General features: G+C 47.1%; 1 protein-coding gene and 1 long non-coding RNA gene across 4 annotated transcripts; one reads left to right on the plus strand and one right to left on the minus strand.

The window, feature by feature from the left end:
- Positions 1–446: 446 nt before the first annotated feature.
- On the plus strand, positions 447–10202 carry LOC103560611 (uncharacterized). Of its 3 annotated transcripts, XR_011529165.1 has the most exons (6): positions 447–583; positions 1858–1949; positions 2503–2614; positions 3567–3618; positions 5335–6499; positions 10037–10202. It is a non-coding gene; the product is annotated as an uncharacterized lncRNA (long non-coding RNA). The 3 variants fall into 3 exon arrangements; XR_011529166.1 differs by lacking the exon at positions 5335–6499; XR_011529164.1 differs by lacking the exon at positions 3567–3618.
- A 5731-nt stretch (positions 10203–15933) lies between these two features.
- On the minus strand, positions 15934–22903 carry GP5 (glycoprotein V platelet). Its single transcript, XM_008512614.2, has one exon. The coding sequence runs from the start codon at positions 22813–22815 to the stop codon at positions 20896–20898; it is 1920 nt and encodes a 639-aa protein (XP_008510836.2). The 5' UTR covers positions 22816–22903; the 3' UTR covers positions 15934–20895.
- Positions 22904–24015: the final 1112 nt, after the last annotated feature.

Below are 24015 nucleotides of genomic sequence, written 5' to 3' on the forward strand. Positions count from 1 at the left end.
AACAACCTGCCTGATGTAAATGATGAAAGGATTAGAAGAAAAATCATGGGTGACATGTCCAGCTCAGGTCCTGATCGCAGTAGATGCTCAGTAAGTGGGAGGACCCTTCTCCCTTCCGCATCCTCCTCTTCTTATAGTATTGTCGCTTTTTAGTTCACAGGAAAAGGGCAGTCTTTGAGGAAACTTTATAACCTTCCTGCTTGTCCCAGAAAGGCAGAATTTGGTCTATTTAAAGTATTGCACATCAGCCTCATGTGGGAAGAATGAAGTCAGAAACACTAAAATTATATAGGACAATAATAATGGGACAAATAAGCAGACAGTCACCTTCTTAAAATCCCCAGTGGCAGCTCCCAGACTCATCTCCATCCATACCCAGTTATTAGTGGTGTTTCTCCAAAGACAAGTGTCACAAGATCGCCCTTTGTCCCCAGCATTCCGTTCCTGATGATGTTGGTGATGTGTTCAGAGTCATGAGTGCTCCAAGGAGGATGTTGGGTCGTCAAGGCTGGGAGCAGGGGGTGGAGGACAAAGGATTTCACACGTGAGAAAGCAATCTTCAAACAAACAACCCAATTAACAGGTGGGCAAAGAACTTGAGTAGACATTTCTCCAAGGGAGATATACCAATGGCCAATAAGCACATGAAAAGATGCTCAACATCACTAGTCATCAGAGAAACACAAATCAAAACTACAATAAGATGCCACTTCACAGCCATTAGGATGGGTACTACCCAAAGAATAGAAAATCGCAAGTGTTGGTGAAGATGTGGAGAAATTGGAATGCTTGTGGATTGCTGGTAGGAATGTAAAATGGTGCAGCTGCTGTGGAAGACAGTATGGCAGTCCCTCAAAAACTTAAACATAGAATTACCGTATGATCCAGCCATTCTGCTTCCAGCTATATACCTGAAAAAATTTAAAGCATGGATCAAACAGATATTTGCGCACCTATGTTCATAGCGGCATTATTCACAACAGCCAAAAGGTGGAAGCAGCCCAAGTGTCCATCAACAGATGAATGAATAAATAAAATATGATATGTACATATAATAGAATATTATTCAGCCTTAAAAAGGAAGGAAATTCTGACACATGCTACAACATGGATGAACTTTGAGGACATTATGCTAAGTGAAATAAGTCAGTCACAAAAGGACAAATACTGTAGGATTCCACTTATGTGAAGTACTTAACGTATTCAAATTCACAGAGACAGAAAGTAGAATGATGGTTGCCAGGGGCTGGGAGAAGGACTGGGGAGTGAATGCTCAGTGGGTACAGAGTTTCAGTTTGGGGAGATGAAAAAGTTCCGGAGATGGATCATGATGATGGTTGCACAACAATGTGAATGTACTTAATGCCAGTGAATTGTACACTTAAAAATGGTTAAAATGTAAAATTTATGTAGTGTGTATTTTACTACACATACACACAAAAGCAATCCTCAGATCAAATTATGCTGGAGAGAGCTGAGGATCACTGTTTAACTGGTGAAATGTTTTTCTATGAAATTAAAAATTAGGCTTTTCTGAAAATACTATCAAAAATAAAAAAGCACAGCAACCCAGTCTCAGTAAGCTAGTTCCTGGTTCACCTGCACATAGACAGGTCATTGAACCCACCCCTGCTCTGGGCTGACCCAGCTCCCCGCGCTCAAGAGGCGTGTCTGAGTCTTTGAGGAAGGCTGGCCTGTTTCTGAGTAATGGGAATATGAGTCAATTTTTCCTCTTCTATAATTTTGACTTTTATATATTTTCCACATTTTCAGTAATTGATGTGATAATTTTTATCGTGAAGAAAACATTCCCATTCTCTATAAATTCTCCATATTTAAATTCTCTATATTTTAAAGACTCCATCCTCCAAGCTGGCCCTGGCCTCAGGGTTTCTCAAGACGGACCTCCACTGCCCAGGCTTAGCCCCCAGAGAGAAATTCTCTCCCAGGTGAGTCGTGCTGGTAGGATCAGTGGGATGGGCTAGGATCACAGTCTACATGAACAAATGTCCCAGCAAACCTATGTGGCCGTCAGCTGGGCTCCCGGAGGGCTCTCTGTTGGGGGTCTGCAGGGGCACACTGGGATGAGCTTCAGCCCTGACCCTCGGAGCTCAGGGGACTGAGACACATAAACAGCGAACTTAAAGTGCCCCAATCTAACATCGGTCCTGACCTCACGCAAGCAGTGTGTCCTGAAAGGAAAGAGGGAAAGGAGGAGGTTGGGCCAGCCAGGATAGATCAAGGAAGGCACGATGCCAGGCTTTGGAGGACGAATGGGATTCTGAAAGGGTTTGAAGGGGTGGGCGGGCATTCCAGGCAAGGGTCACAGGGGAGGCAGAGGCCCAAGGTGAGAATGGGTGCTGTGTTTGCAGGGAGAGAATTTTACAGGTAACGGGATTGTGAAGCCCTGGTATGCTGCGCTGAGAAACTTGGGCTTTTTTCCATAGGTGACTGGGAACCAGGAAGGGTGGTGGTCACTATTGTTTCATTTATTTTATCAAGAGACCAGCCCACCTGGATCGAGAGGCCTCCACATCTGCCTTCTCGTCCCCCCAGCCTTGAGGACAGTCTGAGCCCGACCGGTGGCTGTCCCAGGACCTACAGATTGTCTCAGGTAAGCTGCCAAGTGTGTTTTTAAACATTGTTTTTCAAAGAGCCCATCCATCTTTTCCCCTCAAAGAGATGCAGAGAGTGTGAAAATAGACAGTTAACAGATGGGGGTGGGTAAGGGGGGGAGGCTGGTTGCCGGAAGAAGAGGGAAAAGTTCTCTTTGGCCTAAAGTAATTAATTCAAGTTATATTTAATTGCACATTTTAATATGAGACTTCCAAATTTTATGCCACAATAAAACAGAGCAGCCTTTGAAATGATTAAACTAGCAGCTTCTTAGTGCTCACGGCTGGAGCAGCTTCCAGAGCGTCAACACACCTAATTAAAGGTCAGAGACAAGTGCTGCCAGAGCTGCTGTGCTTTCCTTAATTACTACATGAATGAACAGGTCTGTTTTGAATGCCCTACGTGACTGAAGTTTGCTCAGAAACACAGGGGCACGTGGGCTAAATCCAGGGAGCCCCATTCTTCCCCTGCTCCCCACTTTGAGAAACCTGCCTCGCTCATCAACCCCTCTGCAAATTCCTCTCAGTGGACAACCCAAAAAAGGAATAGGAAAATGCTGTTAGCTAGATAAACAGATTCAAGAAAGACATGGAAGGCTAGGAGCCCAGCACATGGACCTTAGCAAGTCACTTCCTCCTCTGGGTATCAGTTTTCCCATCCATAAAGTGGGGGCATTACACGAGATAACCAATTTTGACAGCCTATTATTCTATGAAAAAATCATAACTTTTACCTCATCTCATCTGATAAAGGAGAAGAAAAGGACGGAGGGCAGGAAGGAGAGAGACAGGCAAAATTTGTTCAAAGTTCATATCTGCATCCACCTTGAGTAATTTCAGGACCTCTTGTTTCCTTGCACTGCCCACCCCACACATGTCAGCACCCAGACCAAACAGCTGTTGAATAAATGCTAAATGAGACCATCCTTCTGGCCCCCTTCCACCGTGTAGGCGCCTAGAGTGAACCAAGATGGCGGCCCCCGTTGATCTGGAGTTGAAGAAGGTAAAAGAGAGTCTTGAGCAGGCAAAGGCGTCTCTTAGGAAGCTGAGGGGACTGTGGGTGAGAATTTCGAGTGAAGCGTGAGTCCTGCAGAAGTAAGGAGGCTCCAGGGGCCTGGGAAATGGTGTCCTCTGGCTCTCCTTAGGCGGGGAAGGAGGCAGGGTCTCTTGCAGGATGGGAGCCCGTTGGGCTGGGTCCAGTTAATGCTGTGGTCAATCGCTGTCTTGTCCCCTTGTTCCCAGCTCCAGAGCCTTTTTCACTGTGCTTGGAGCAGTCAGGGACTCAGTCGCATAGTAAGACCCGCAGAGAGCATTTCAAATTGGAGCCCCTTCAGACGCCTTGCCCGAGCTCAGGCAGCTCTGATTCTGCCTTCTCGTTTGCTCTTAAAAACTCCAAGTCCAGCCTGTGTTTTTAGGTCACTTATTCCATCCCATACCTTGAAAGGTCACAGTACCCACGGTTCAGAAAGTCAGACACTCTCGTAGCAATGTTCATCTCAGGCCTTGGCCCCCTACTCCCTTTTCTTAAGGACTTGTCAAAAAAAGAAATAAGTCCAGTAAAGTGTCCCAAATAAAATCAGCATCAGAAGGAACAGGTTTCTCTCCTTGTTCAAACAATTGCTTATAAATGTGTTATTACCCAGAAACGTTTTGACCACCTAAGAGTGGTCAGAGTTCCCACTCCACCGCCGACTTAAAACCTCTGCTTTCTTGGGGGGATTAGGAGGAATAGGGATTGGAAAGGACCCTAGACCTCGCTGAGTTTAAATCTATACTTTTCTAGAAAAGGAAACTGAATTCCAGAAAAGTCTCAGTCCGAGGTTGAGATTCGAATTCGGTATGCTCTGTCTTACGCCACACTTTTTGGCTATTAGTTTATGTTCTTCAGAAGAGCTACATGTTACTTCTTAAGACTGCCTTCTGGTCAACCTTTGCATAAGAAATAAGACAGCTGAAATAGCTGTTGCTCATTAATAAATGAAGCTGTTTGTTATTTCTTGGAAGGGAAAAAAATGCTAAATGATAGGGATGACCCTAGGCTCCACTGTCAGAGCCGTCACCGGAATCCTTGGAGTGACAGACTGTACTCTCCAGCATTGGCCATTTCCCTACGGGCAAATTAAGGGAAGTGGCTGGGCCTTGATTCTGACAGCAGAGGACTCTGAAGACGGGATGCCACGAGGGTGCTTGTTACAGCTGGGCACGCAGAACGAAGGTGGAATAAACAAGTGGTTAACAGTATGGATGGAGACCAGATGACAAAGAGGAGAGAGCTGGCATCAGGGCCAAATAGGGATGACACCTGGGCTCTCCCCCTGCTCTGATCCACCCACCCCATCCCTCCTTCGAGGCGTTTCCTTATATCTAGGCTACAGTCCTGGTCCTCAGGACTGGTGACTCTGGGTAGATCACTTTCGTAGTCATGTCAGGGAATGTGCATCCATCCATCCACCCATTCATCTACTTGTGTATTTATTCTTATCCCTCCTGGCTCCAGAAAGGATTTGAGGAAGCTCAAATAAAATGCAACAAAATAACCTAAGTTATAAGCAGGAAGGAAGGAAAACAAAAGTGAAAGACTAAAGGGATCCAGGAGCAAAAGTGAAAGTGTACACCTCAAAATTTGTTTTGTGGTCATTCATCCCACTGTACACGTGTGATTGATGTACTTTTCTGTTTGGATATATGAATGGCAATAACAAAATCCATTTTCGTAAAGGGGTCGACTAGGATGGCATGCAGCTTGGCCCTACTCTTCTCTCTTCCCCCATCTGAAATGCACACATGAGTCTGGAGCTGCGGCAGCCGTGGGACCAGATGCCACAGGTCACAGATGGTGGAGTAAAACAACAGTTGGAATCGGAGACATCGATGACGCTGTGGAGTCCCTGCACCGCCCCTGGATGGTCTGCCTCTGCGCTCATCAGCATGTGAAGAGGACCGTCTCCGACTTGACTAGACCAAGGTCTCGGCGATTCTATTACATGTGGCCAATTGCAATTCTGATCCAGAAGGCAGCTGAAGCCAAGGACTCCATGAAACTGCCTAGGGAGAGAGCAGAGATTGAGAAGGGAGGAGGGTGTGGACAGACGCTCTGGGGGCTGTCGGCCTTTGATGGATGGAGAGGGGAGTCTGAGCCTCCCCTGGCAGGGAAACCGAGGGGAGACAACCGGAGAGGTAGAGAAGGGGAACCTTGCCAAAGTGGGCCACGCATTTGCCTCTAAGCTTTCCAGCAGGCAGTGAGAAAAAGGAAACCCAGTCTGTTCTTACCATGAGATACAAAGACCAGTGGTTGAGTAGGAGGGTCAGTAACGCTGGGCTGGAGACCAGATGAGCATTCCCGCAAGGGTCTTCGCACAGTGGACACTTTGTCACTCAGTCCAAAGGTCCTCAGCAACAACATCCTAACAACAGACGAAGTCATGTGCTTTCAGGGTTTCTTACCACATCCGTCCATGTGAGCCGATGGGATCACCATCAAAGAGGAAGCAAATTCTAGGGAGGGCCCAGTATATGTGGCCCAGACCCCAGCTCTCTGTACCTCTACCTTGTTTAAGGGACATATTTGAGTCTATCAGGAGGAGGCCATGAGCCACAATCTCTTTCCAGCAAAAGTCCCTAAATATTGTTCCTCTCACTGGGGCTTTTAAACAACATTGGTGGCCTTGAGGCCAACCCTACTCTCTCAGCCAAGCGTCCGGGTGCAGGGCTTCTCTCCAGAAAATATAGACCCACCCACGCTGGAGTTGACCCCTTATGAAATGAAGTTGCCTGAAAAGGGAGAGTCTTAAATGCCCAACAAAGGAACCATCTGGTTAATCTGAGCAAAAGCAGGAATTCCTCAGGAAGAAAAGAAGATACCAGAATTGATTTTCAACTGGCATGTAAGTGACATCCCATAACTCCATCTATAAACCATTCCAAAGGGCTGGGCTCTATTTAAGAGGCTGGCACTGCAGGCCTGTCAGGAAGATGATGTGCTTGGCAAGCCGTGTCACCCGTGATGGGGATGGGTCCGTGTGAATCAGCCCCACTTCTCCCACAGGCACCTCCTCAGTGAGGGAGGCCTGGTCGGGGGTGGGGTGGGCAGCCGAGCAGGGACCTCCATTGCTCCACTGGCTCCCTCATCCAATCTCTGAGCTGCCCAGGCTGCTCTGGTCTCCCTGCTGCCTCAGCCTCGGTGATAACTCAAGGGTTGTGTGGTCCAGGAGTCCCATGGAGACAGAGAAGATCCTCGAGTTCACAGAGAAGTCTTCCCCGATACTAGGGGCATGTGGATGTCTATGGCATTGAAAGGAAACTTCTCTCTTTACAGTTGAGAGAACTGAATCCACAGAGGAGGAGAACTTGCCCAGGGTCATGCAGTGAGGGGCACAGCCACGTCACGAGTCCACACACACTCTCTTGCTCTCTGTCTCTATCTCTCTCTTGCTCTCTCTCTCTCACTCACGCTCTCTCTCCAGGAAGTACTTGAACTCAACAGATCTGACCCCAGCTACAAAAGCACCTGCTGGCCTGACCAGCCTGCCCAGATGCTACCAGGGAGAGGCCAAGCATCACTGTCCCATGGGTGCCCAGGGACCTCCCCGATGTACCAAACCCTTACACAGAGCTTTGCAGGTCACAAAGCACTATCTCACCCATGTCTCACCTGGTTGTTCCAAGAACGCCTGTACCCAGCCATCAGCAGGGATGAGAGCGGGGCCGCAGTAACCCAGGGCACCCCTTGTTCTTGCACTAGGAAAAGTGAGATTCCATGCTTGGGGCCAGAGGATGAGCTTTCTCTTTGTGGGCAGGGGCAGCGGCTCACCGCTGCGGACACGCAGGCCGCGTTCCCAGTTAGCAGGGAGCCTTGGGCCCAGCCCAGCACGGACTGAACCAGCAGCTCCAAGAGAGCCTCACCAGGCTCCCCTCCAACCAGGAGTCATGAGAACAACCAGCGCAAACGCGTTTCTGCAAAGCATGGTATGGGCAGTTGGAGACACACGGGGACAGGGACACTGGGCAGGCACTTCCATGAGTCTCCACCTGTTGTGGGGAAGGCCCTTTCTGTAGCCGCTTAAGTGTGAGAAGGGAGATGGGCAGGGTCAGCCATTCAAGTGCAGCCTGGGGGTGGGGGGAGGCACAGGTGATAGGGATGTGTCTTTGAAAGGATAGAGGTAGATGGACAAGGGAGGGAAAGTGATTCGATTCAGGACCTAGACTCTGGGTTCCTGTAGCCTCAGGGTGGGAAGGACCTCCTGGTCCAGACCGTCTGTAAAATGGGGACACTTGGGCTCAGGGAGGGGAAAGAATTCACTCAAAGTCACACAGCTGGGCAGTAGCAGAGCAAGGATTTGATCCCTGGGAGGGGGTCACTAGGTATCTAGATGAAGGGGCACAGGGAGCTGGGACAAAACCAGACACACACTCTGGCCAGGGGCCAGCCCTGTATGGACTGCATGTGAATCTAAGATTGAGCTTTCCCAAAGCAATCTGGGAATATAAAACCCCAGGAGGCCTCTGCAGGCCAGTGAGAGGCCCCGCTCCCTGGAAACAGCAAGCTGTAAAAAGCCGGCTGATGGGCGGCCTGGTTTATGTATGTTTGAGCACGTAGACTGACCCCAGGGCATTAAGCACCCACGCCAACACAATGCCTGCAAATCGTCCTTCCACTCAGCACAGGTCAGCTCACCAAGGCCATGGCCAGTGTCTCCAGTGGCCAGTGCCTGGGCAGCAGGTTACACCCATATCCACCCAGTTCAACCCAGGGCAGGGCCGATTAATCACAGGCCACGTGAGGGAGAAGGGATCTTAAAGAGCATTTACCAGCCTCACGCCTATCTCCACCAAATGCTGGAATTCCTCCCATCTTAGGGTTGCTTGGCCACAGCCCGAACTCCTCCTGAGACAGCTCCCAGACCCACGTGGTTGCCCACTCCAAGCCTGGGCAGCGCTGACCACGTTCTTCCTCGGATTCAGCCAGAATCACCTCCTCGACCCTCATTGTGTTTCCTGCCAGTTGGTCCTCATTCTGTCCCTTGAAACCACATGGAATGAATCCTTCCTCTTCTCCATACCTACTTTTTAACTGGTTAAACACAGTGACCAGCACCTCTGAACGCCCTCTGTTCCGGGATGAACATCCTGGCTCTCACAACCAGTTCCCATACGACCGGACTCCAGTCCTTCACCCAGCTCCCCACTCCCGCCCTCTGTCCTGGTTCTTTTCTACTAAACTCTCTCCACTTGATTAATTGTGGCTCCCCAAGATGGAACGTAACATTCAGGCTGAAGGCCAACATCTCAAATCATCCTCCTTCTAGAGACCTAAGAAGGTGGCTCCTCCACATGCCCCTTCTCCTTCCTGTTCTCTGTGTTTGGACATGCTGATCTGAGCTTCAGAGACCCAGACAGAAAGGCCGCACTCGTTCAGAGAGAGCAAAGCAATGGGCACCTGTGCTCATCATGAAATGTGTGTGGCAAGTCCTGATCTTTGCAAAACCTTAATAAGGAAGAATATTTAACTCTCTAAAGGGCAATGGGGTCAGGGGTGAAGTCCCCCAACAGCACAGCATGTGTTGGTGTTAACCTGTGTCAGGTCTCATTCTGGGGCCCAGCTTATATGTTACATAGTCACTCAGGTGAGAGTAACTCTGAACCCTGCTGTGCCCTGTACCAGCAGAAAGACCACTTCATAGAGACCTTTTAACCCCAAGAAGCCCAGGTAAGGAGATCCACACATATAGAATCACAGTAAAATGTGCTAGATGCTGTAATTCAGAACGGACATGGGAAAGCTTGGTTTCCTATCGGTGCTGTAACCAATTACCACAAACCCAAAAGCGGTCTCCCTGAGCTAAAATCAAGGTGTCAGCAGGGCTGGCTTCCTTCTCGAGGCTAGGAGAGGATCCATTTCCTTGCCTTTTCCAGCACCTGGAGGCTGCCTGCATTCCTGGGCTCACGGCAACCCCTCTCTCCATCTCCAAAGCCAGCCTCGTTGTGGCCTCTTTAAATCTCTCTTTCTCTACTCCTGCCTCTTTCTTTGACTTAGAAAGACCCCTGTGATCGCACTGAGTTTACCTGGATGATCCAGGATGATCTTCCCATCTCAAGGTCCTTACCCTAACCACCTCTGCAAAGTCCCTTTTCCATGTAGGATAACATAGTCGCATATTCATAGGGGATTAAGACATGGACATTTTTGGTTGGCATTATTCTGCCCCCAACAGGGAACAACTAACTCTGCCTGTGGGAAGACACATTACATTTCAATGGATCCTTTAAGGCTTTGCAGGAGTTTTATACAGGAGTGCCCTGGCATGAAAGGGAAAAGGGATAGAAAAGAAGTGTGTGCTTCCACAAGGCATAGAAACAAGAAAGCATGGCTAGTTTTTGTCTCTCTCTTTTTTTTTCTTTGACTGCTTGCTTTTCTTTTCCAGAAAGATCCAGGCTCTGCCTGATTGCCTCCAGGGTTGTGAGGCTCACTACCATTCAAGGCAGCTCATTTCTTCCTATCAACAGCTCTGAACAGAGAAGAATCTTCCTTATATTGAACCCTGATGTTTTCATCATCACTGGAAATGTTAATAGATTGCATGGTGCAAAGGAGTTCCTTTATTGGGCTAGAACGGGGTGCTGGGCAGTGGGAGGGTCATGGCACACAGGGGTCTGATACACACAGGAGGTTCTCTGACGCTCATCCTTGGATGGACTGTGTTCCACCTAAACGCTCCTGGGCACGTCGCCAGGCCAATAACTTATTAGAGCGATAATACCATTCCCAAAGATGGACGGTCTACAGAATTTCATTGATGCCATCTCCTCTTCTCCTGTCCTACAAATCAACTGAACTAAGGCTTGAACTAAACTTGAACTAAGGCTGAATTTGAACTTGAGCTTGAAGGGACAACAACTCAGACATAGACATTTTCCATTTCTCTTTTGGTGTCACCGTGAACATAAATTGCTAGGGGTTTGGAACCAGGAGGAGACCCAACTCTCTGCCTTCTGTCCAAGATAAGCAGGCCTTGGTCCGGTGGTCCCTACTGTGGAGGGGGGAGAGGGGAGAGCCCTGGACTGTGGGGCCTGTGAAGGGAGGACAGTGCTGTGGGAGAGGCCTCCCGAGAAGACGCATCCTGCATCCCTGTTATCTCCCGGCATCCTCTGTTGACGTCCTTCGTTCCAGCGTCTCCTCTGTGACAGGTGGCACTATTCTTGGTTATGCTCTGGGGTGTGCAGGCAATGGAGTGGACACCACCTCGCCCTCATGGTGTGCCAACCACAAGGGGACCCTTCAAAGCTGAACAGAGCTTCAGTCTGCAACACATTTTTATATCCATTGCCTTCTTTGATTCTTATAACAACCCAGTGAGGACGGGAAAACTGAGTCAGTGGCAGAGCTGGGACCCATATCTGGGAGCAACTCTCTGCCATTCTCACCATGCGAGGACACCTCCCGTGGGCCCTGGGTCACTCCTGCTGGGTCAGGGCTGGGCCTTGGTCAGCAATGGCCTACACTTAGATTTCTACCTCCTTTCTCACTTTTCCTCTCCCTCTCAACTACCTCTCTCCACATCCTTTATTCTTCCATATTCCTACCTCTTTATTCTCTCTTCTTTTCTCCTTCTTATCAGCCAAGGTTCCCACAGACAATGCTTGGCCCTCAGGGAGCCACACTAGGCCTGAGGGACTAGAACCCCTTGGTGTCTACAACCACAACCATGAGTGTCCGCCTGGTGTTGCGTCCTCCTGATCAGCAGGTCCCGGGTTGGGCAGCTGACCCATGCATACCAGGAGAAGCCATGGGGGAGGAGGCCTGGAATGGCTCTAGGCCAGAAGCCAGGAGACCTGAGCTCACATGACAGCTCAGCCAATTATAACCTTACGCACATTACTGTCCCACTCAGGACCTCAGTTTTTTCATCAGTAAAGTGAGATAATAATACCTACCTCCCAGGGCAGGAGGGTTAGGAAAATTGATGTCATAGTGCCAGGCATGTATGAGATGTTTAATAAAGATTGGTGGAAAGCGGTAGCAGCTGGAACACAGAACCCTCCCAAGGGTTGGACTTGAAAACATCAATCTCTGTGCTGGAGCAATAAAAGGCAGGAGGCAGCTGAAGCATTGGCAGAGGTGGAAGGGAATGGAGGAAGGGTGTCACTGGGCAGAGGCTGTTCATTGTTTTTTCCCCTGGGCATCGCGGGCTCCGGTACTCTGGATCCAGCCACTGAACTCAATTAATGCTTGTCTCTTTATGTTGTTGATAAAATCATCTTGTAACATTCCAGATGCCTAATAAGGGTGTGTGCAGCTACTGGGCAGTGAGTCCTGGAATCTCCCCGCCTTCAGCACACCTTGGTAGTAATGGTGATTTTTAAAAGCTGGGAAGCCCAGAGTGAATTCTCCCAAAACAGACTTGGTCAGTCCCAACGTCAGCAGAGATTCAGAGCCCAACCTGCAGTGGTTCCAGAAAGAGAAGCCAATGACAACACGCAGTGGGGGTGCAGCAGGGAGACCCAAAGCGCAGGAGGAACCCAGGACCCAGGACAAGGAAGACCCAGTTTTGCCCAGGGAAAGTCAAAGAAACTTCCAGAGCTGGAAACGTGGAGAATAGAAATGGATGGACTTTCAGTTAAGCATGCAAACGGAACCTACCCAGTTGTCTCCTCTCCCTCCTGGGATCCCACTGAGACATAGGAAAGGAATTGAAATGGTGTAAACCCACATCACAGGGAAAGGGAGAGGATTCTCAGAGGGCTGGAGATTTCAGCAAGTTTATGGAACAGAACAGTGGGAGGTAGGTGAGGAAGAGGAAGCCAAAGCCGGCGTGAGAAGAGAGATCCCATTTTCTTAACAGAGCCCTAGAAAGGCTTGAAAATCGGTTACACCAGGTACAGCGCAGGACAGGTGGGAGATGTGTGCGTAACACCAGGGCATTATGTGAAAGCTGGTCTGTGGAACGGCTGCCGCTGCTTCCATCCCCAGGAAAACAAACAAGTCATTTAAAGAAACTACAAGGTAGGTCCTAGAGAAAACAACCCTCACAAACACTCGGGCTTGCAGAGGTTCACAGTGTAACACTCAACTTGCTGCCTCAGACCCTAAAATGAAGCTCGCCAGGCAACAGCGCTTGCCTGTGTGCACAAAGCTGCCAACATTGGTTACTTTTACTGCCTCACTTTTAAAATACAAACCGATAACCAAGGATTTAAGGGAAGCAAGCGACAAACAACAACAAAAATCTCAGAGAAAACAGATATAGCTCAGAAAGTAGAAAGGAACTTTAAAGACTACAAAATTTTAAACTCTAGTATCCTAAGAAAAATCCAAAACAGACTGCATCCATAAAACAAGAATAAGAGTCTATAAAAAGGAACAGTTAAAGAATAGGGGTTACAGAAATTTAAAACACAATTGCAGAAATTAAAATTTTAATTAGATTGCTGGAAGATAGAGTTGAGGAGTCTCCAGAAAGTAGGAAAGAGAAATTAAAAAGACAAGAGAAAAGAGAAGACAAAAAGGATTAAAGGAAAGGAGAAGAGGTCAGCCCGGTGGCATAGTGGTTAAGTTTGCACACTCTGCTTCAGTGGCCCAGGGTTCACAGGTTCAGATCCTGGGCGTGGACCTAGCACTGCTTGTCAAGCCATGCTGTGGCAGCATCCCATATAAAATAAAGGAAGATTGGCACAGATGTTAGCTCAGCAACAATCTTCCTCAAGCAAAAAGAGGAAGATTGGCAACAGATGTTAGCTCAAGGCCCATCTTCCTCACCGGAAAAAAAAAAAAAAAGGCAAGGAGAGGAGAAAAATTTATCAAGGAAACAGTATAAGAGAACTTCACAAAACTTAAGGACACAAGTCTCCACAGGACTCTGGATGTCTCCAGCTGTGTGGATGGAAATAAAGAGTGATACATGGCACATTATATTGAAACCAGAACGCAAAGGACATAGAGAAGATCCTAAAGTATTCCAAAAAGAAAAAAATGAGTCGACTATAAATAATAACAACAAATTCCCATCAGAAATCTTGGTGGGAGAAGATCATTTGGATTTGGAATTCTATTCCCAACTAAACTAGCGATCGAGTGTGAGAGGAGAATAAAGAAAGACAATTTCAGGCAAGGACTCAGAAAAGAGATGCCCTCTGTATCCCTCTCCTAAGCAGTCATTGAATGAGGGAGTAAACGAAGAGAAAGACATGGAATAGGAAAGAGCAGAAGGAACCAAGGGAAGCCGTGGAGAGAAACTCCAGCAAACAGCTGGGGAGCAGGCCCAGTGGTTTTTAGAAATTCCAGAAAAAGGAAAGATGTGCTTGAAAGGAAATGTAATGTAATGTTTGACACTATACTAAACAATATTTCAAAGGAACAATGACGTCAACTCCTTTTTATTCATTTTCAAGATTTTCAACAATCACTAAAATTTTAATTATGATCAGAGAGTATAAAGGTCATCAGTCTTGACAGAAACTGGAAGGTAGAGGGCAAAGGAGAGCTTGGGACAAAAAGGAGCACTGACGTCAACTTACAGAGAACGTCGTTAGTAGAGACTGTCTATTGTCAATGGAACAAGATATAAAAGTAAAATTTTAAGTCACAAATGTAATCCTTAGATAACTATATGGCACTAGAACTTTAAAGTTGAATCATAGTTGACTACGTTCTGGGCCATAAAACAAGTCTCAAAAATGTTCAAAGAATTGTGATCATACAGACCACAACTGAGTTAGAAATCAATAGTAGAAAGGTTAAAAAAATTGGAATACTCTAGAGTAAGGGGCCGGCCCAGCGCAGCAGTTAAGTTCAAACGTTCTGCTTCTCGGCGGCCCAGGGTTCGCTGGTTTGAATCCCAGGTGCGGACACGGCACCGCTTGGCAAGCCATGCTGTGGTAGGTGTCCCACGTATAGAGTAGAGGAAGATGGGCACGATGTTAGCTCAGGGCCAGTCTTCCTCAGCAAAAAGAGGAAGACTGGCAGCAGTTAGCTCAGGGCTAACCTTTCTCAAAAAAAAAACAATTGGAATAAAAAGCACACTTCTAAATAACTCAGTTCAAAGAAAAAATCATAATGGAAATGAGAAAATATAGAAGTGAACGATAATAGAGAATTAGCACTAACAGCAATATCACAGGTTAACACGGGCACTGCTCAGAAAGAGGAACTTAGGGGACATTCACATCCTGAAAAAGAAGAAAGAATGACACTTAACAGGCTACGTATCTCACCTAAGAAGTCACAAGGTAAAAAACAACTAAATAGACTTAAAGAAAGTAGAGGTGGGGGGCCGGCCCCGTGGCCAAGTGGTTAGGCTTGTGTGCTCCACTTCGGCAGCCCAGGGTTTCTCCGGTTCAAATTCCAGGCGCGGACATGGCGCCGCTCATCAGGCCATGCTGAGGTGGCATCCCACATGCCACAACTAGAAGGACCCACAACTGAAATATACAGCTATGTACTGGGGGGCTTTGGAGAGGAAAAGGAAAAATAAAATCTTTTAAAAAAAAAAAAAGAAAGAAAGTAGAGGGAGGAAATCATAAAGATAGAAGCTGACAATGAATGAACTAGAAAAGAATGATGCAATGGAAAGGTGCGACAAAGCCCCAAGTTTGTTCTTAGTAAAAGCTAATAAAATAGCAAAAATATGGCAAGATTGATCAAGACAAAAGGAAGATGAATATAAACAATATTAGGGATGAAAAAAAAGGACAACTAGAGATACAGCAGAGATTTTAAAGCAAAATAGAAATAAAATCATGAAAAATGTTAGGCTAACAAATTTGAAAACTTAGAGACAAAATGAAAAGTTTCCTAAAAAATACATAATATAACAAAAGTGGGGTAATAGAAAATTGAATAGCTCTATAACCACTGAAAAGAATTAAATCGGTAGTTAAAAATAAACCACACAGACTTATACATTCGGTGGTAGCCAGGCTCCCAATTGGCCCCCAGTGATCCGTGCCTCCCGGTATTCCCACTCAGTGAATACGGTTGACCAATAGGATACAGTGGAAATGATGAAATGTGAGTCTTAGTCTAGACTGTAAAAGACATTGTGACTTCTATCCCAATATCTCTCTCTTGAATCACTCGCTTTGGGGAGTGTCAGCTGCCACGTCATGAGGACACTCAAGCAGCCCTATGAACAGGGTCACACGGCAACGACCTGAGGCTTCCAGCCATTAGCCAGCAAAGAACCACCAACAACCATGTGAGACGCAGCTCCTGCAGCCCGTCATGATGGCCACAGTCCCAGCCAACATTCCAATGATAACCCCATGAAAGCCTGAGCCAGAACGGCCCACTTAAGCTGCTCCCAAATTTCTGACCCTCAGAAACTGTGAGATAAAACATTTTATTGTTTTAAGCCAATAAGATGTGGGGTATTTGTTCTGCAGCAGTAGATACACGTTTACCATAAAACCAGGCCAAGGTGGTTTTAGAAGGGAGTTCTAGAATACATTCAACAAAAAGAGAATCCCATTTTTTACAAACTGTTCCAGAAAGATTTTCCCCACCCATTTTATGAAACTGTATAATTTGGATTATGCAGTCAAAATCAAGATATTATTTTTTAAAAATTTACAAGAGAATCTCATTAATGAACAGATAATAAAAGTTCTAAACAAAACATTAGCTAACTGGATCCAGCGATGTATTTTTCTTTCTTTCTTTTTCTTCTTCTCCCCAAAGCCCCCCAGGACACAGTTGTGTATTCTAGTTGTGAGTGCTTCTGCTTGTAGCATGTGGGACGCCGCCTCAGCATGGCCTGACGAGCGGTGCCATGTCTGTGCCCAGGATCCAAACCAGCAAAACCCTGGGCTGCTGAAGTGGAGAGCGCAAACTTAACCATTCAGCCACAGGCTGGCCCCCAACAATATGTTTTTAAAATGCATAACCAGCTTGGTTTACTTCAGGAATGCAAGAATGAACTTATTTTTCAAAATCTATAAATTTTATCCATCACTTTACCTCAGTGAGGGAGAAAAACTGTATGAGCATCCTAACAGATGAAAAACATTTTTGATAAAATTTAACAACTATTCATGATTTAAAAAAATGCTTAGCAAACTAGGACTAGAAATGTCACATCTATTTATGAAACATTAGAGGCATTTAATTTACAATCAAGATGGTTTTAAGGATGCTCACCATCACTATTTCTATTCAACGTGGTATTGGAAGCTTCAGCAACTGCAGATAAGATTTTTTAAAATAGAAAAATAAGTAAGTAAAAGGTATAAGGGTTTAACAGGAAGAAACAAATTAAAATTATTGTCAGATATAAGATAATTATGTGAAAATAAATTCCATTTCTATGTGTTGGTAGGAAACTATTAGAAAATGTAATTTTTTAAAACAATATCACCTATAATAGCAACAACAATTCAAAAAAGGGGGACGATACCTAGGAATAAATCAAACAAAATCTGTGCAAGATTTTTATGAAAAAAATTCTGAACCTCATTGAAAGATTAGAAAAGACCTAAATAAATGGAAGGATGAACTATGTTTACAGACAAGTGCACCGGGTATTATAAAGACTGCAAATTCTCTCCCAAATTAGTTTACAAATTCACTGTGATTCCTATCAGAATGCCAGCTGGGTTTCTCAGTGGAGCTTGACATGCTGACTCTGGAGTGGGCATAGAATTGCAAAGGGCCCAGAAAAGAAGAGGCTGTCCCAAAGAAGAACAAGGCGGAGTGGCGACCCCATACCAAGAACTATTACAGCTACAACGATGAAGGCAGTGACTGTGATATAAGACTAGACAAACTGGCCAATGGTTTAGGCTACAGAACCCAGAAACCAACCTATGCACCTATGGAAACTCGATAAATGACAGGGCGGCTTCACAAAGCAGTGGGAGAAGGACGGACTAGGTGAAAAATGGTCTGGGACAACAGGATATACATTTGGGAAAAATACAGTTGGTTCCCTACATCATACCATATACAAAAATAAATTCCATGTGCATTAAAGACCTAAATGTGAGAAACAAAACTTTACAACTTTTAGAAGAAAATATAGGAGGCTATGTTTATGACTCGAGAGTAGGAAGAATTTAAGACTTTTTTTAAAGTACAAACTATAAAGCTGTAACGCTGAATTTGACTAGAGGGAAATTAAAGCTTCTGTTCCACAAAAGACAGCATAGATAAAGTGAAATAAGAAGGCACAAACTGAAAAAGGATAGCTGCAAAGCAAATAATTTACAGAAGATTAGTGTCCAGGATATGTAAAGAATTCTCACAAATCAACAGGAAAAAGACAAGATGCTCCATTATAAACAGGTCAATGTCTATGCACAGATAATTCTCAGAAGAAATCTGAATGTTCGATAAACATTTCAAAATAAGTTCAACTTCAGCAGTTGTCAGGGAAACAGAAGATAAAACAACAAGATAGGATTTCATAACCATCAGATTGACAAAATTAAAAATTCTGACATTATCAAGAGTTGGGGAGGATATGGAGTAATGGGAAATAAAAAGAAAAGAAAAAACAGTGGGCATAAATGTCCATCAACAGGAGAACAGATACACTGTGGTATCTTCATTCAATAGAATATTCACAGCTATTAAAATGAATGAACTGGAGCCAGATGGTCCATGTGGATACATCTCAAAAATGTCAGCGTAGAAAAGAAAGTTGAAGAATGCTACATGCAGAATGGCATCATTTATCTAAACTTTGAAAACAGACAAAGCATTACATCAGCTTGTTCAGAATTGTAGACACATGTAGTAAGAGTATAAACACACCAGCATCGGGACACAACACACCAACTTTGGTGGGTAGGCTACGTCTCGGGAGAGGACAGGAAGGAGACTTTATCCATCAACTCAACTTTATTTGTCGTGTTTTTTCTGTTATTAAAATATCTGAAGCAAATACAGCAGAGTATAAAGATTGTATAAAGCTGGTTGAGGCTCCAAAGTTGTTCTCCAGACTTTTTTGAACATTTGAAGATAATGGCCAAGAGTTCGGGGGAGATGTTTTAGTTGAAGGGGACACCAAAGCCTAACTCCATGGAAGCATGTGCTTTGGTTTACCCACTGCTCCATCCCTCCCCTGAGAAGAGTGCCTGGTACAAGGAGGGGCTCAGCAAATACTTGCTGAATGAATGGACGTATGAAAGGCATTGAGACATGTTAGGACACAGTGTGTTCATAAGGAACTAGTCATAATAGTAGCTGACGTCTACTGAGCGCCATATGAACCAGACACTGACTTAACTCTTTAGCGTGTCATTTCGTCCTTGCAACAACAGTGAGGACCATTATCATCCTCACTCTACAGATGAGGAAACAGAGGCTTAGAAAGCTAGGTAGCTTGCCTGAGAGCATAGTGGTTAGCACTAGAGTTTATATTGCATCAAAAAATTCTGGGTTTTATGCTGTAGGTAGTTGCAAAATTTGAAGCAGTGGAAATAAATAAGACCAAGTCGAGCCAAAGAACCCACAGAGCAGGAGGCACATAAACATACACACACCCTAGAGTGAAGGGTGAGCAGGAGCAGACGGGGGTGGGGAGGCTGCCTGGTGCCCAACAGCCCGAGAGGTGGGCACCCAGCGGGGAACTCTTCCGTCTGCCTGGGCAATCAGGGAAGCCTTTCCCAGGAGGAGATATCTGAACTTGGCCTTGAAGGAGAGGTGCATCTACAGATGCCAGGAACCCAGGGATTCGTGCTTCACCTCCAGTTGGTGTTGTTCAAGGATCCACTGCTCTGGACTCGGAGGACAGAGCCTGACCACACAGGGCTGAGACCACCCACAGGTGAAGACAAACTGGTTTGAATGAAATCTCCAATTTGAGAAAATTTGCTCTCACCTTTATACACACAGAGAAAAAATCAGCTCAAAGCTCTTCTTTAGCAATCATGACAGGAGTAATAATTACTCACCCTTTAATAAGAGCTAACACTTACTGAGCATTTATCGTGTACAGCGCACCGGGCTAAGTCACCACAGGCTTCATGGTCCTTAATTCTCTCAACCACTCTACAAGGCAAGTGCTGTTTAGCCCTTTCCAGAGATGAGAGAACCAAGGCTTAGAGAAGTTCGCTGTCTTGCCCAAAGTCCCATGCAGTTAGGAAGTGGTGGAGACGGGATTTGAACCCACCGTTCTCAACTCTCCAGCCCATGGTTTAACCACGGCGTCTCACAAGCACAGACATCCAATTAAAGCAACAAGGGTTTTACTGCTCTCAATTGGAAGAATAAATGAGAACGTGATCCCTGTATAATAAACTAGAAACCAAGCTGATCATTACATTCACGAGCACCCGTCACACGTGAGGTGCTCCATAAACGCTTGTGAAATGAGGTAGCGTTCAGTTCCAGGAAATGAAAGCCAACCCAGTGTCAAAATGACACACTTCACCCCATGAAGGAAGCAAGCAGAAACTCACAGACCACGCAAACGTGCAGAGCAGGTCTTCGCAGGCACACACTGGGCCTCTCGGAATCAGTGGCCCCTCCCCACCCCACACTCAGCCCTCCAGGCCAGCTCCCAGTCCTCCCTTGCATCTCTGTGTCCTCCCCCTACTCCTGCTCCTTGGCACTCGCCCTTGACTACAAGCTGTAGTGGCTTCTGTCACTGGGTGCTGAGCTCCTTGGGGAAGCCGTATGTTCTTTATCTCTCCGCCTGTCACAGAGTGGGACGCCTCTGAAAATACACGTGGATGAATGGAGTCATCCAAACAGCCCACAGGTCAGAGATACGTAAAGTGAGAAAAAATCAGGATATTTGAAAGAACTGGAAAAGTTCTGCTTTTCAAATAAAAGTAGATAAAGAAAATCATTCATCCTTTCCCCCAGGAAAGGACACCATTGCTTGGATCATGTGTGTTCCCTTTATTCATGGCACACACATTTACCAGACACCTACAATGTGCAGGAGATGGGCCCTGGCCTGGAGTTGGCTGGCTCATTTGCACCCTTCCTCAGTAAATACTGAAGAGCCCCGTCTCCACCAGGCACGGTGGGCACAGGATGGGCCAAACACAGCCTGAGCTCCTGTGTACCGAGGGGGTACACAGTAGTGAGGGAGAAAAGGCAGAACTGCAGCCACAACTGGCAAACGTAAAGATTACCTCCCAGGAGAGGGAGGGATGAGAAGGGAGACCTGGGGGGGGGGGGGGGGGGATGGAGGAGTAAAGAGGGGGAAGGCAGTGAGAAGGGAGAGGAGGTGAAGGGAGAGCAAGACAGCAGCCCAGTCTATCTGGATTCTCCCCAGAGCCACATCTGACAAGATTCTGGTCACATTTTAATTAATCGCAAGGTTTTCCCATTGACTCAATACTCAAGAGCTCTATCTCTGATTAGTTTTCGAAAGAGCCCGCCGAGTTTAATCATAGCAAACACAATGATGCCAGTTATTATGGCCTGAGTAACTAAAAGCAGAAAATAAAGAGCCCAGAACAGGCTATGGTCTTGATGCTTGCCCTGGGCAAGCGGCTGGGCCCGTGCCCAGGGTTCTGAGCTCCTAGGCACCCAGGCAGGGTGGGTGGAGGCCGCGGGCAGGGCCGGCTGGGTGGGGGCTGCGGAGGAGCTGTCAGCGGGAGAGTAGGGAGGCGGGCCCCGGGTGCTCGGGCACCCCAGGTCACCGTCCCCCAGGGCCAAGAGCGGCCGGCCGGCGCGCTGCCCCGGGCCGCGACAGCGCGGGGGCTCCACTCGGCTCACGAGGCCCGGGTGCTGCCGCAGCCACTCCAGGAATGGCCCGAGGCCACAATCGCAGCGCCAAGGATTGTGCCCCAGCAGGACCTCCGTCAGCCGGGGCAGAGCCTCAAACACGTCGCCAGCCAGGCTCTCCAGCTGGTTGTGGTCGAGCTGGACCTCCTCCAGGCTGCTGAGGTTGCGGAAGAGCGCGCGGGGCAGGGCCCGCAGCCGGTTGTGGCGCAGCGACACTTGGCGCAGCCTGCGGAGGCCGCGCAGCAAGCCGTCGGGGAGGGAGGCCAGGCTGTTGGAGCGCAGCGCGAGCACCCGGAGCTCGCCGAGGCCTCGGAAGGCGCCCTCTGGGAGCGCGCTCAGAAGCGGGCTCAGAGTCACCCCCAACACCCGCAGGCGGCTCAGGTTGCGGAAGGCGGCGGCTGGCAGGGTGCGCAGCCGGGTGCCGTTCAGCCACAGCTCCTGCAGGCCGGCCATCTCCCCGAAGAGCACCTCCGGGAGCTCTTCCAGCGGGTTCTCGAACAGGGTCAATAGAGTCAAATTGTGCGAATGAAGAAAGAGAGCAGAGGGCAGGAATTCGAGGTGGTTTCTGGAAAGAGTCAAATAGCTCAGGTTTTGGAGCCGGTCGAAGGCACCGGGTGCGATGAAACGGATGTGATTTCTGTCGAGCTGCAGCTCGATCAGGGCGCGCAGGCTGTTCAACAACCCCGAATCCAGAGAGACGAGCTGGTTCGAGTGGAGCAGAAGTTTCTCAAGCTTAGCCTGTGCCCCAAGCAATCCCTTGGGCAGGTGAGTCAAATTGTTTCCCGATAAATCCAACAATTTCAGGTTCCCCAGAGTTGTGAAGAGGCTAAGAGGAAGGAAAGCGAGTTGATTTTGGTTCAAAAAGAGCTCCTGCAGGTTAACCAGTTTCTGAAACATGTTTTGGTCAATGACCTTTAGTTCATTGCGGTCCAAAAACAACTGCTCTAGGAGGACCATCTTATCCAATAGCGCGCCTGGAAGATGAGTGATCTTGTTGCGGGACAATCTCAGGGTTTTTAGTTTTATCAGGTCATCGAAGGTGCCGGGGGCAATGGCGGAAATGTGGCTGTCTGACAGCATCAGGCGCTGCAGGACGGTCATACCACTGAAGCTGTCATTCCGCAAGGCGCCGCGGCTCATTCGGGAGAGCAGGATGAGCGTGAGGTTGGTGGGCAGGCCGAGCGCGGCGATGCGCGCCACGTCGCCCCCGGAGCATTGCGCAACGTCCCGGAAGGCACACTTGCAGGCTGGTGGGCAGGGGAAGGGCTGGGCGCGCAGGAGCCCGAGCACGGCGCACAGCAAGGCGCTCCTCAGCATGTCTGAAAAGGCAAGAGCGGGAGGTCTAAGGGCAACACGCAAGGGAAAACGCTCATCTTCGGTCTTGTAACCCTGCGGGGGAATGAGCCTTTCGCCAGGATCATCACTGACTTTGAATGGTATCCAGATACAAAGTCGCCCTCTTCTTAGGAGCGTACGTTTTCCTGGGTAGTGAGAAGACATTCCTTCTACACTACGAGGTCTCATTCCTTCTTTTGTTTTACTGATTTTCTGCCTTCAGTTTAAAGCATTGAAATTGAAGTGTTTTCAAGCTATAGAAAAGTCAATACTTCAGAATCGTTACATGGCGAGAATTAAAATAATTATTCTCACACTCAAGCTGCAGACATCACTGAGCAGTGCCCACTGTGAAAGCAGCCCTGCTCTTGACTTATCACTCACCCAGGGCTGGCCATGACCAACAGCCGTGAAGGGAACTGCGAAGTCTGCTAAAACAGCCACCCCCACCTGATGCCTTTGATCACAACTACACCATAGGCGCAGTACTGACTTACTATACTAAACAACGAACACCCCACAATAGTGAACACCCTGTTAGCCACGCTGAGAAAAGCAGGTAACATCCCGATCACTTTATGCCAGGCCTTGTTCTCTGGGCTTTATTTAAATTAATTCATTTAATCCTTACAATAACCCTATGAGGTAGGTGCTATTATTATCCCCAATTAAAAGAGGAAGAACCTAAGGCACAGAAAGGCTAAGTAACTTAGCCAAGGTCACAGAGCTAGAATTTAAGAGTAGTACTTCTGATTGAGCCATAAAAAAGGAGCTATCATTTCTAAGATGCTTAATTAAAAATTAATACTCGTGACATTGAATTATTTGTGAAATACGCATAGTAATACTAATCTACCAAAATAATGTTTCCCAAATGTAATTTTGCACAAACCATTTCTTGTACTAAATTTTATTTCGTACGCACGCACAGGCCGACAGAGCCCTCCAGTTGCCCATATTTTAAAAAATATTTGGCCTTACCTGCAATGGTGCTGCACCCCAAAGCAACTGAAAAGCTTAGAGCTTTGCCTGTGACTCGGCACTTTCCAAAGGAAGAGGAGGTATCCTTGCATCCTGAGGATAAAGACTGCACCAGAAAAACAATCATGGAAAGGACCCTATCTCAGAGGGCGTATTCCGGTTCTTAATCACAAATATCTTCCAACTGAAAAAGAAACCATATACAGCCTAAGTCCTACTATCAAACTGGTAAAAGCAGGAGGGAGAGAAGCTTCTCCATAAATGGCACAATACGGCTCTGTGATGCTAGAAAAGTTGAATGACACAGTCGGCTCATTGCAGCAGCCTCGCCCCCAGAGGGCCACCCTTCCTTTGGGTCTTTCTTTTCACGCCACATTGCCCCAATTCCCTACTCCAGGTCCCCCCGCC

Source organism: Equus przewalskii, chromosome 18, assembly GCF_037783145.1.
Source record: "Equus przewalskii isolate Varuska chromosome 18, EquPr2, whole genome shotgun sequence".
Taxonomy (NCBI): Eukaryota; Metazoa; Chordata; class Mammalia; order Perissodactyla; family Equidae; genus Equus; species Equus przewalskii.

Bases quoted from the DNA above. Each gene is read 5' to 3' on its own strand.
- GP5 (XM_008512614.2), bottom strand. From the start codon at position 22,815: ATGAGACCTCGTAGTGTAGAAGGAATGTCTTCTCACTACCCAGGAAAA.